Source organism: Rousettus aegyptiacus, unplaced genomic scaffold (assembly GCF_014176215.1).
Source record: "Rousettus aegyptiacus isolate mRouAeg1 unplaced genomic scaffold, mRouAeg1.p scaffold_m13_p_17, whole genome shotgun sequence".
Taxonomy (NCBI): domain Eukaryota; kingdom Metazoa; phylum Chordata; class Mammalia; order Chiroptera; family Pteropodidae; genus Rousettus; species Rousettus aegyptiacus.
Genome location: NW_023416292.1, coordinates 31,351,707 through 31,364,861, shown reverse-complemented (window position 1 = coordinate 31,364,861; position 13,155 = coordinate 31,351,707). Strand labels below are relative to the sequence as shown.

General features: G+C 49.3%; 1 protein-coding gene across 2 annotated transcripts in view; it reads right to left on the bottom strand.

The window, feature by feature from the left end:
• CASQ2 (calsequestrin 2) overlaps positions 1–13,155 on the bottom strand; it is a 47,909-nt gene that overhangs the window by 30,261 nt on the left and 4,493 nt on the right. For both annotated transcript variants that reach the window (XM_036235057.1, XM_016124348.2), the window contains exon 2: positions 26–110. In XM_036235057.1, coding sequence (XP_036090950.1) covers positions 26–110 — 85 coding nt within the window. The remainder of the gene's footprint in view (positions 1–25; positions 111–13,155) is intronic.

Below are 13,155 nucleotides of genomic sequence, written 5' to 3'. Positions count from 1 at the left end.
ATAGATCTTGAAAAATCACACTTACCCAGTCTCTTGGCGAGTTTGGCTTCTTTCTTGGCGTCCACCATCACAAAGCCTATATCCTTATGTTCTAGCACCTGGGCCACAAGCTGAAGGGAAAGACAACCAGGAGAGTAAGTGAGCTGAGGGTAATATTTTGAGGTATTGACGGAAGGTTTTCCTCCATGTGACCTGTTACTCTGTGACCAATACAAGTATCAGTGAAGGGATTCAATGTTTATCACCTCAGAAGAAGGATGATTCAGCAGAATGCTGGGAACCGAGGAGAGGAATCATGAAAGACAGACCTAAGATACAAGACCTGGAAGAATGTATTCACTGTTGCACACCCTTCCCTGCTCTCCGGGTGGATACATTTTGAATTGGGAGAGAGGAGAATCAGAGAGGAAGTGAAGAGTACTTGAATCACCATGGACACCTGACAAGGGGCCTTTTGCCTTTGCCCAGCCACCAAATGAGCCTGGGGTGTGGTGGGTTCACAAGAGTGTGCCAGATAGGCTGAAGAACCTTAGGATAAAGGAGACCCGTGTCCCCAGTATTCAAGCACAGTCCTCAAGTGTCCCCATCCCCTGGGCTTGTGGAAGAGGAACACCCGCTGGGTTCATCTGGCAAATAGGCCTGAGGTGGCCTCTGAAGTTTTCCCACAGCCCATTAAGAGGAAGAACTAGTAGAATCTGGAGTGGAGGCATCAGCCCTGAAGGAGAGAGGATGCAGTAGTGTCCTCGGTAGACAGGTGGCTGAAAAGTATCCGGAGTAGAATCAGCACAAATGATGACGCCAAACACAAGACAGGTTAAGCCCATGAAACTTAGATAGACGGAAGAAGGGAAAGCCTCAGTTGACTGAAATCTAATTCCTGCCGCCTGGCTAAATGGGAGCTTGAAATAAAAACAATGGAGGAGCTACCAGAGAGATCACGAAATACTAGTATTGTTTTAAACTTAAAAAAAAAAAAGAGACGGTCGTAGATGAACACGTAGTTGTAAGAAATAGTGCAGAGAAGTCCCTTATACATTTCCCCAGCTTCCCAACAGTCGCGGCCTGCAAAACCGTAACACATCACCACATACTGGATATTCGCATTGATATAGTCAAGATACAGAATGTTTTCACGACCCCAAGGATTTCTTCATGCCCTTTTTTAAATCACATCCACTTGCCTCTACCCTCGTCCCCTCCCTAACACTTGATGGTCACTAATCTGTTTTCAAGTTCTATAATCTTTTCATTTCAAGAATGGTATGTAAGTTGAGTCATAGACTATGTAACCTTTTGGGGCTGGCTTTTCTCACTCATTATATTTCTCTGGAGAGTCATCCAGATCCTTGGGTACATCAATAGGTCATTTTTACTGCTAAGTAGTATTCCAGTGATGTGGAGGTACTACTGTTTGTTCAATCATTCATCCTTTGAAGGACATCTGGGTTGTTTCAAGTTTTTGGCTATTATGAATAAAGCTGCTATAAACCTTTGTGTACAGGTTTTGGAGGGAAGGTTAAACTTATCTTCTTGAGGATAAATGCCCAGGATGCAATTGCTGGGTTGTATGGTAATCACGTGTTTAGGTTTTAAAGAAACTGCCCAACTGTTTTCCAGAGCGGGTGTACCACTTTACATTCCCACCGACAGCGTGGTGACGAGTGAGCCAGTTCTTACGTCCTTGCCTACATTTGGTATTGTCACTATTTTTTGTTTTAGCCATTCTAACGGATGCGGAGTGACGTCTCATTATGGCTTTGATTTTTATTTTTCTAATGGCCGGTGATGTGGAACACTATTCTCATGTCCTTGTTTGTCATCTGTGTGTTCTCTTCCACGAAATGCCTGTTCATGTCTTTTGACTTATTTCCTAAATGGATCGTTTTTTGATTGTTGGGTTTTGAGAGTTCTTTAATACGAGTCCTTTGTCGAATATGTGGTTTATAAATATTTCCTCCCGGTCTGTAGCTTATTTTTTAGCTTCTTAATTGGGTCAAAAGTTTTCAATTTCGATGAAGTCCAATTTATCAGTTTTTCCATTTATGAACTGCGCTTTTGGTGTTAAGTCTAAAAACTCAACCTAGCCCTAGATCCTGAAATCTACTTTTTCCTAAAATTTTATAGGTTTACATTTTATAATTAAGTGGTGATCCATTTTGAGTTAAATTTTGTGTAAGATGTGAGATTTGTGGTGAGGATTTTTATTTTGTGCTTTGTTTTTTTGTTTTTGTTTTGTATTGCCAGTGGATGCCCAACTGTTTCAGTACCATTTGTTAAAAAGGCCATTTCTGCTCCATTGAACTGCTTTGCACCTTTGTCAAGATCAGTTGACATGATTATGTGGGTCTCTTCTGCTTTCTCTCTTCTGTCCCTCTGTTGATAATACATAGTCTTGATTGCAGTAGTTATATAATAAACCTTAGAAGTGAGTTGACTACCTTTTCCCACTTTATTCTTCTTTTTCAAAATTGCTTTAGCTAGTATAGTTCCTTTGCATTTCTGTGTAAATTCTAGAATAATCTTATCTGTATTTACAAAAAAAAAAAAGATTGCTAGGATTTTGATAGGAGTTGCATTGAATCTTTAAATCTGTTTATCGACTTGAGGGAGAACCGACGTATTTTCTGTCGAGTCTTCCAGTTCGTGAACATGATATGTCTCTCCAATTATTTACATCCTCTTTGATTTCTTGCATTAGAATTGTGTAGTTTTTAGCGTATAAGTGGTATGTCTTTTTCTTTCCTCGTGTTTCCTTACTGCACTGGCCAGAACTTCCCGCGCCACGTTGAATAAGAATGGCGAGAGTGGAGATGGATGTCCTGTTCTCAGTCTTGGGGATTTGTTTATTTTTCCCTACCGTTCTATCAGTTTTGCCTCACATGTTCTGTAGTTTTGTGCTTTGGTTCATATACCTGTAAGATTTTTGTTTTCTTGGTGGATTGATGCTGGATCTATTTGGCTCCACAATGCGTGCTATAAATCCCTCTTATTCCTCCCATTATTTGTCTTCCTTCATTTTCCCCAGCATCTGCGGTTCTCTCTTGGATTTCCTCTCCTGTTATGACTTCTCTGCGTGCTTTCTCCGACTACTCATCCTTCCCTCCCTGGCCACCTCAAACGCTCCCATTCTCTCTCTTTCTCTCTGGCTCCTGACCACTCCTGTTCCACTCAGGCTAAGGATATTGGGCGGAAGCACAGAGAGCTGCTCTGTGGATGTCCCTGGTGACTCGGGGTGGAGGGCCAGGTAACAAATGACGCCCCTCGGCCCGCATGCAAGTGTCTCTCCTTTCTTGGATTTGCCTGGGAACAGGGAAAGTGTAGGATGAAAGATATCATCATCATCCGTGTTTATGTTATGACTCATCTTCGGCTTTCCTGCAATGTTTAAATAGGCTAGCCTTTCTGCAAAGTCACTTGGCTTTAGTCTAGTGCGTTCGATTTATCAGACAAAGTCATTTTTAAATAAGTGTTTTGGTTTTCAGTGTAAGCCACTCTGTTCTATTTAGTGCTGCCAAAACTTTAACTTAAATGTATCCTTGTCTGTCGTTCAAAATTAGTGGTTGTAAGAGCTAATGGCTTTGTGATATTAGTAAGTTTTCTAACTCCTAGAGCACAGGCCCCTAACAGTGGTTCTTAAACTTCAATGTGCACAAGAATCAACTGGGGTGCTGGTTAAAAGGGGGCTCCCTGGGCCTCAGCACCAGAAAGGAGAGGATAGAGCTGGGGTGGGGCTCAGGAATCTACAGAGCCACACTGCTACGCCCCATGATCTCATACCACGCTCTGGAAAACACTGCTATAAACTGTTGTCAGTTCATCGGAAAGTGATATGGCATGATGTTCTCCAACTGTGACCCATGGACCCATCCTTGACCTTGTCGGCCCCTCCACCCTCAGCATGGCAGAGAACTATTAATATTACTAAGAATATAAGACATTAACTATGAAAACTAAACACAGAATTTAACTCTGACCTCTCCTAGGCATATGTCACCACATTTTGTTGGTTTTTAGGCAGATGCAAATGTGCGCCTCTCCTAGGCATGTAGTGCGTGGCCTTCTAGTTACCTTATCGACATTTATATGTGACTTCTGAAGATACGTGAATGGAATGGGAAGGTGCCATCTCATACCGACTCATCTACGGATGGACAGACAGAAGTGGCAGTCACAGACGGAGCGAAAGCCCACGCTAGCTGAGCCCTGCCCAGCTCCCCCTTGGCACACTCGCGCGCAATCCCAGCGGTCCTGCCGCTCACACCTCTCGCCACGATCAAGCCCGAAGCCTGCCCACTTGAGCTCTGTCATCGCTTCCATCGGCCCTAGCGATCGCCTTTCACGGCCCGAGCCAAGGGCGGCCAGGGCTGGCTGCAACCCACGAGAGCAGTGAGACCGCTGGGGGGAGGGGGGCCGTGGCGACAGCCCGGGGCCTTCCGGGCTGGCTGCTGACCTGACCAGTGACCTCCAGGACCAGGAACCCCTGCTGGGCTGGTGTCCTGGGCTAGCAGAGCAGTCTGGACGGCGTCTGCCTCTCCCACTTGGCTCGATCTCAACTCCACTTTTGCTCCAGCCCTAAATCTCCAGCTCGTGTTCCTGTCTCCACTGCAGCCCAGGATCACCGCTCCCTCAGGTGGCTGCCGGCCTGCGCCGCCCTCGGCTGCGAAGCCCAGCTCCAGACTCACACTTCACTCCGGCCTCCTTTCTGTGATTTCCAACAGCCCGTCGCAGAGACACTGCCCTCTGATGCTTCTCTCTCCATCGCGAGAGCTGCGTTTAGGTCTCTTCTGCGTCGTGAATCTTTCCTCCTTCGGGAGAAGGACCACGTTTGGTGCTTCTCTTGTATCTCGTAGAGTTCCTGAGAGACACTTGGCATACTTTGAATGAGCGGATAGACTAGCCCGAGTACTTGACAAATTCAAGGGACATTTGAGCCAAAGAGAAAGAGGCAGTTGTCACCAATTACAGTGATTAAGAGTTATAAATAGGAGGAGGAGACAAGATAGAGTCACTATGTCTCCCGGGATATTCTTTTCAGATCTGGCTGCAATTGTCTCCTGGTGACTTATGATCTTCCCTCTGCTGGTTTTGTTTGTTTGGCTGGTTGGCTGGTCACGACTCCGATGGTCTCACCTATTGTGCACTTTAGAGAAAGGGGCGTCGCTTACCGGCTGGTACGGCTGGTACGTGCAGCCCTGAGCTGCGGGACAGTGCTCATTCTTTTCCAGAAATATAGGGTTTGCTTTGGCCATTGCCGATTCTTTTAAGAACAAAAATAACTTTTAAAAAGCTTCTATTAGGTAGTATGCATAATTCAACAGCGAGGAGTGGATATTCATAGTATCCCCTTACTCTATTAATATCGCACTGCATAGGTATGTGTTGCACCCTCGCCTTGTGCCGATGGAGTGGAAGTCAGTCTCATTTTTACATGAATAAATGACAAGGGGTAGCATATCCCAGTGGTTAAAAGTATAGGACTTAACTCGGAGACCCGGATTCCTGACTGACTTGGTCACAAGCGCTTTGACTCTGCTGTAAAACACGGACAGTGACAATATCTGTTTCATAAGGCGGTGCTGAAGATTAACTGAGATAAAGCACATAACGTGCTTGACACGGTTCTTGGCATGTGGTGAGTGCTTAATACATGTTAGAGTTCCTTCTTCGTGTTATGACAGCTGGACGGGGTTCTGGACCCTGTGCCAATTCAAAACACCACAGCCCGGTGCACTGGGATGGGGAGAGAGCAGTAAGTGTTCATCCAGGGCTCACTCTGACCCAGGTCTCTGCTAAACAAAAGTGTGCAAGGCACATTTCGCCATCGATGACCTCGTGATTTCATTAGGGAGGAAGCTAATGAAAAAGGTAGTAGGTGCTAAAAGAGTAGAAAATAAAGGCTCTGGAGACGAGAGAGAGAGAGAGTGTGTGTGTTTGTGTTTGTGGGCAGGGAGGTCGAATCGTGCAGATCCTCGTGGGCTGTGCTGAGTCCTGTGATTTCATTCCCATGCGCTCAGGATGAAATCTAAACCCCCTAATGTGGCCGACGGGGCCCTGCTCGCTTTGGCCGACCTGCCTCCGCAGCCTCATTTGGGGCCACGCTGCCGCCTAATACACTCTTCCTCAGTTCTTCAAACCTCGAGCTCTTGCCTGCCTCAGGCTTTGTGCGGGATCACCTTGCCAGCTCTGCTCCCAAGCCCTAGGCCAGGCACGGCCGCAGCTGCCTGCAGTGGGCACCTCGTTCTAAGTCACGGGCAGACACTACGGCGCCCTTCCCTCTCTCCGGAAGACCTTTACCTCCATTCTCCGCCGGCTCCTACTACCTTTGAAGTCTGCACATAAGTGCCAGCTCCCAAGACATACCCTGACTCTCAGTCGGAACTGGGCTTTTTTTTACACTCGTCCTCTTTCACACTTATCCACAGCGCCCCGTGCTTTTCTTTCACAGCCCCTTCCCAGTTCGTGAGGTCACGTTAGCGTGTATGATCACTTGCCTAGCAAGTCTCCATGTGACAGCCCGTTCCTTGCCCGCCACATGACCTTACTTATATGTGGAATCTGAAAAACAGAACCAAACCAAACTCAGGATACAGAGAACAGGTCGGTCATTGCCAGAGGCCGGGCGTGGGGTGGGGGAGAAAGGGGCGAAGGGGCTCTAAACGTACAAAAACTCGGTTATACGACAAATAAGTCTTAGGGGCATAACGTTCGGCATGGGGACCACAGTAACGATCATGTATTGTGTATTTGAAAGTTGAGTAAATCTTAAAAGTTCTCATAACAAGAAATTTTTTGTACCTATGCGTGGTGATGGATGTTAACTATTTATTGTGGTGATCATTTCACAATATACGCATGTATCGAATCCTTATGTTATACTCCTAAAACAAATGCAATGTTATATGTCAATTATAGCTCAACGAAAAATGTGTTTTGTTGAATATTTGCATAAAATGAAAATAAGGAGATATTACATCTGGTCACATTAATTAACGGAGATAGCATATTACTAAATTCATCTGTCAAATGAAAAAGTGATAAACACTGCTGTATTTTTCGTCTGTCACCTAGATCCCAAATTCATAGGGTGAACATTTAATTCCTTATTTTCAAGAAAGTCTACTTTTACAGATCCAAATCTCACCCTGAAAAGTATAATTCTTACTCTCTATCTGTACACTGAACGTATTACTATTTCATATCCACATCGCACACAAAATAGACTTTAAAATGTCATTTTAAGGGACCATGGTCCTCTGGTAGGTATCGCCTTTAAAGCATGATGGGAAATGTTTTTAATTAAGCAGCTTCATAAGGAAATTGAGATTTCCAGCTTTCTTTGAGAAGTCAGAAGAGCTGGGCCCACATTGCCACCTTGCATCAAGTTAATTAACTAATTAAAAGTTTGAAAATTAGTTTTTTAAACAAACGAATGAGTGAAAGGGGAGACTGCTTGGAGAGAGGAGGCCAGATGGACCTTGAACGAGGCGGCATTGTGGGCAGGCAGAGGAGGGCAGCAGGGGGAGCAAAGGGCATCAGCGAAGCCGGGGGTGGGGAGGGGGGGCCTTGCTTGCAGGCCGCGTGGGAGGACGCGCTGACTTCCTTGAGCAGAGGGCGTCTCCTGGGACTCTGGAAGGAGGAGGGTGTTTAAGGCATATGAGAAAAAAGAGGGCGAAGGACTCTGAGGATTAGGATCAGCCGTTCTGCTCGGAGAGATGTTTGAAGAGAAGAGCGATATGGCTAATTTGAGTTTGGGGAGGGTGGTCTGAGGGCATAGACCGGACAGGTAGAAAGGAGAAGGGAAAGGAAGGGTGACTAGTTGGGGGGCCGAGGTCAGAGTCTGAGTGGGAGATGACTGGTCTCGGACCGAGGCAGTGGCAGCGGGTGGAGATGTCACTTGTGAGACAGTCAGTCGGAGGTGGTGACCCTTTCGCGGCTTTGGAGAGAGACGGGAGGGATCCCAAAGGCGACAAGCAGACAAGATGATTCCAGGGTCCGCAGTCAGGGGACAGGACAAACCGGTGACATCAGGGGGGCATGCCAGAGCCGGGGGCAAGGTTCTCGGCCTGGATTCAGACGCGATGAGTTCATGGCCATGAACTTCAGCCAAGGGCTGGAGGCGCCAAGCTGGAGCTCCGGGGAGAGGCCGCGAGCGCGGTCGTGGTGTGGCGGGGAGAGGCGAAGGCGGACGGGCGGCTGACATCTTCGGAGAGGAGAGTGTCCGAGGAAACCACAGGGTCGCGACCGCCCGTCTCAGCTCGCGGGAGGCAGCAGCGAGCAGAGGAGCCTGCTCTGGAGGCAGAGAGGACCGTGAAGGAGGCGGGGGGAGGACAGGGGCCGCAGTGTCGAGACGCCAACGTCCCAGGGAGAGGGAAGCTTGAGGAGTGGGTCGGATCGAATGCTGACAGAGTCACGGAGGAGGGGACCCCCAGGATGTCTCCTCTCCTTTCAGGACTGGTGAGTTGCTGGTGACCTTTCAGAGAGGAGCTGGGACGGAAGCCAGAGCACGGGGAGTTAAGCTGTTGAGTGGGTGGCGAGGACAAGTTAGAGCAGCTGTGGATCGCTTACTCGCTCAAGAAGTTTGCCCATGGAAGTGGGGGGGGGGACTAACACAGAGGCCGCAGGGGACACGTCCCCTGGGCTGTGTGACTGCTCCCTGGGCCTCGGAGGACAGCGCCTGCACTGTGCCTGGGATCTGCATGTCTACATGTGACCCTCCAAGCCCATCCCTCTGCGAGACCTCTCAGCCCCAGCCCAGGACACAGACAGGAAGAAAGCCACATTCGTCCCCCTCCCCGAGCGCTGTCTTCAGGGAGGAGGAGAAAGACTGATTGGTTTCACGGTCAGAGGGGAGTAGGGGCCCGGGGGTGGGAGAGAAAAGGGAGGGGCTACGGAGCAGACAGTCTGCAGGGTCAGGAATCTCAAACACATCTGAGGACCGAGGAGCCTGGGGGGAAATGTCACAGATCTTTGCTCAAAGTGAATGTCCCTCAGGCCAGTCATTAAAAACGCCTTGGCTGCAATCCCGCTCTTTCCGTGGAAGCCGAGAGCCCAGCGGCTGTTCTCACCCACGGTCCCTGATGCCATCTGGCCACAAGTCAAGCTGTTCGACAACTGTGCGTCCCCTCCCTGAAACGGGGGCGCTGACGCTCACCCCGGGTAATCTTCTGTCACTGTCCACCGCCCTCGAATGGGGCCTGGGCTATGTATAGCCGGGGGCTGGGCACGTGACTTGTCCAGGCAGGAGGCAGGAGGGGAGGGGACAGCTATTCTGTGAGATTCAGGCGCACACTGGGGCCTCCCGGGGCTGGTTCGGGTGGCGCCTGGAAGAGCCTTGGGGGGGGAGGGAGGCTGTTGATTGTTTTTGTGGGCACTTGGGGGCTGTCGCCTTGGTCAATGTCAAGGAAGAGACCCCTAGGGCCAACACTGTGTCTTCTTTCCACTTCGCCACATTGAGAGGCACTATGACAACAACGAGAACAACAAAAGTAGCAGCTATAAGGTATTTATTACTGCTCCAGCACCCGACAGGAATTAATCGTACGGAATCTTCCCAAAAGCCACATGAAGCAAACGTTTGCCGATGAGGAAATGGAGGCACAGAGAGTTTACCCAACTTGCCCAGGCGCTGACGCGGCCCAGCCCAGGATTCCAGCCCCGAGTTCTCATCCTTTACATTCAACTGCCCACGCCTGGGCCTCAGAGACACCTGGCCCCAAATCCTGGCTCTGCTACTTATCAGCTGCGAGACTCAGAGCAGGTCACAACCTCCCCGATCTCAAGTTTCCAATCTGAAAAGTGAGACCTGACTCTTGCAGGAGTGACATGGACGCGGGGGCCCCACACCACCGAGCCAGCCGTGCGGGAGCCTGAGCCTGCTCCAGCCCGAGCCTGCACAGGAGTTACCTGGAGGGGAGCCCTGGAATGGAGCCACCTGCTGGGCATGCCCGAGTTTCTGATGCAGCAGGTCTGCCCCAGGACCCACCACGCATCTGCGTTTCTGACAAGGTCCCGGGTGACGCTCACGCTGCAGGTCCCACACGGCTCGGCTCCACAATGGGCTCCGACGCGACCTGCCGTCACTCAGCGCTTAGTGACGTCCACCCTGACTGGGTGAGGGCGGCTATTCCTGGAGGCCAGGACCTTTTCTTCTTGTGCCAAAAATATTGTTCCGATGGGATTATTTAAAAAAAAAAAAGGATTTGACTGACATCAGGCTAGGCCATGCCCTTTTCCAAGCCTGTGAAAATGCGTTCTGGCCACCCAAACCCCACCTCCGCTGGGAGCCCCCTCCCCCGCCCTCCCTCAGGAGAGTCCCACAAAGTGATCGCTGCATTGCTGGAGCCGGGGAGAGAGCATCCCTTTCTAACGTAACATTCCGTGGGTTGATGCAACTCATTAAAATAGAAAAAAATGGCAGAGGGAGGGCTTCAGCTGTTGGAGAGACCCCCTAGATATAAAATAATGACTGGAAGAAGAGACCTTTGATTCGTCCCCCACAGCGTACACTTAAAAGCAGAAGAGGACCCTGTCCCCGCTCAGCTGAACTTCACATCTGACTCAGGTTTATTCTGATAACATGTGCTCAGGAGAACAAATACTGCATAGGGCTAAGGGGAGAGCCAGAGTTGTCACACACGCAGGGATTCCAAGACGGCCCTTTACCGAGCACCTAGCACATGCTGGTCACTTTACACACGTCACCTCTTTTCATGAGAACCCTGTGCTGAGAGCATTGTGGTTTCTGTTCTACACAGGAAGGCGCTCGGCCTTGAGGACCTAAGTGACCTGCCCGTGGTCACGGGGCAGGTGCAAGGACTTGACAGTGCAAGGGCTCAAACCCGGGGGGGGGGGGTCTGACTTTAAAGCGCATGTTCTTTATGCCACCAGGAGGTATTGCGGGCCGCTCTTCATGTGTTGCGGTCACTTTGTCCTTTGAGTCTGGGGGAGCTCCCATTTCCTTCGTAAGTAAATCGGTGATACGGCCGAATCCCAATCCTGACGCTCTGGCTCCAGACCCCAGGTTCTCATCCATTACATTCAACTCTCTACCCCTGGGTCTCAAAGGGACCTGGGACCAAATCCTGGCTCTGCTACTGATCGGCTGTGAGACTCCACGCAGGTCCTGAGCCAGGGTGGCTGTGCGTGTTGCTGTACGGTAGAGGCAGGTGAATGTGTGAGGAGGTACCTGTTGGCCCATGTCCTTGCCAGACACAGAGCAGATGGTGAGGAGAGGCCCGCCTGGCATGGGGCACCGGGCAGCAGGCGGGCAGACGCTCCTGGAACAGGCTACGGGCACTTAGAAGCGGCTTTGGCCTGCCCGGCCCAGCACGTTGCAAGATGGCACGCTGGCCATTTTCCTGCATGGCTGTCCAAACAGAAACAGCTTATCTGGATAAAACCACATCTAGTTTAGAGACGAAAGCGCCTCCAAGGCTTTGTTGCACAGACTCAGCGTTTTGGCTTTCTTGGTGGAACGAGTCATTTTAGATGCTAAGGCCGAGCTGTTAATTATACAAAAATCCTCCCCATCCACCAGTGAAGCTCAAACTGCAAAAGATTAGGACAGATGCTTAGAATGAAAAATCTGGTGATTCCAAAACAGACTTTCTTTACATCATAATAGTCCTTATAATAATTTTATGGTGGTGACTTTCATGGTATTTCATGTCTCCATTAAAAAATGTTGAACATTTGGAGGATGTCTGCTTCGGGGGTACGATGACTAGACATCCTATTTGGACTCCAGTATTACTGAGAGGTTTTTTTTTGGGGGGGGGGGTGACAGTAGTGAAAGAAGAAGGTTCCAACGGTCTAAAACCTTCTGAATCAACAGTGTATCGGCCACCTTGTAAAATCCCGATTTTCCTGTTGATTCTACACGTGGCGGGAAGAACTGACCTATAACCAACTCGATCCGTGCTCTTCCCACAGCCCTCCCTGTCTGTGCACCGCCTCAGCCCAGGCACGTGTTGTATTACTGAGAAGAGCGCAGCCAGCTCCCGTCACAGGGTTGGGTGGCACGTGGGCGCTGGGATCTGCTAGCGAGGAGCGAGCACGCGCATGCGCCTCCGGAGAGACTCCTGGCTCTCGGGGGAGGGGCGGGGGCAGCTCATTCTCTAAGCCAAACCGAAATCAGCCTGACCGCATCGCCTTGCTCAGAGCGCCGCAGGTGCAAGGTGGGAGAACACCGTCTTCGGGCCGCGAGCAGTTGGGAGAAATACGCGGGTCCCGTGTGCGTGTGTGTGTGTGGGGGGCTATTCTCTGCCCAGCGTTCCCACATCATTCCGTCTGCAGATTTACTTGACTCTGGCAGCTTCGTTTTGCCTTCTTGGGGGGTTAAAAACGCGACCTCTGGGATGTTTGCCGAAGCTAAGTAGGTTTGGGGGCAGGCTCGGCTTTACAGCACCCAAAGGCTTCCGCCCATGCTGTGTGTGTATTTTGCACTGCAAGTCCCACGGTTTAAATAAATAAATAAATAAAAGCCAGTTATACCCATATTTCAGCGAGATTAAGCATGACAGACAGGTTCCTGAATAGGAGCCTAACATTTTACTATTCTGCTCAATTAAAAAAAATATATTTAAAAAGAGACAAAGGAGAAATATACTCCCGACATAGGCAGTGTATCTATAATTCCAGGCCCCTTCCTTTTCTATCCACCGCATCCCTCTATCCAGCCGGCCACGTAGGTGCTAAGCATGAGTCCCTTCACTCACACTGGTCATTTCAGTTCAAGCCATAGTCCAGCTGTACAGTTAAACGTCGCTGAAGCATAGGTGAAAATCTAGAACACAAACCAAAGACACCCGTCCCCTTGTGAGTCAGCACTGCTCACAAACATGAAGCGATCCCACTCAGCTGTTCCTTGGAGCGGAGAAAGGAACGTGACATTTGGAACCAAATAGATGTGAGTTCGAAATCTGCTTTGTGCTCTTGCCATTTTATGGCTCTGTGACTTGGGGCAATTTCTGCTTTACAGGATCTTTTCTTTGCATGTAATGTTAAGAATATGTTGTAAAAATAACATATATAAAGCGTACCTATTGAGCACGGGCTATGGTAAGTCTATAGTAAGTGCTATTTCCCTTCTCCTCTTTCTCTTCTGTTCATTCAACATTCATTCAACAAACACTACTGAGTCAAATACTGATCAAA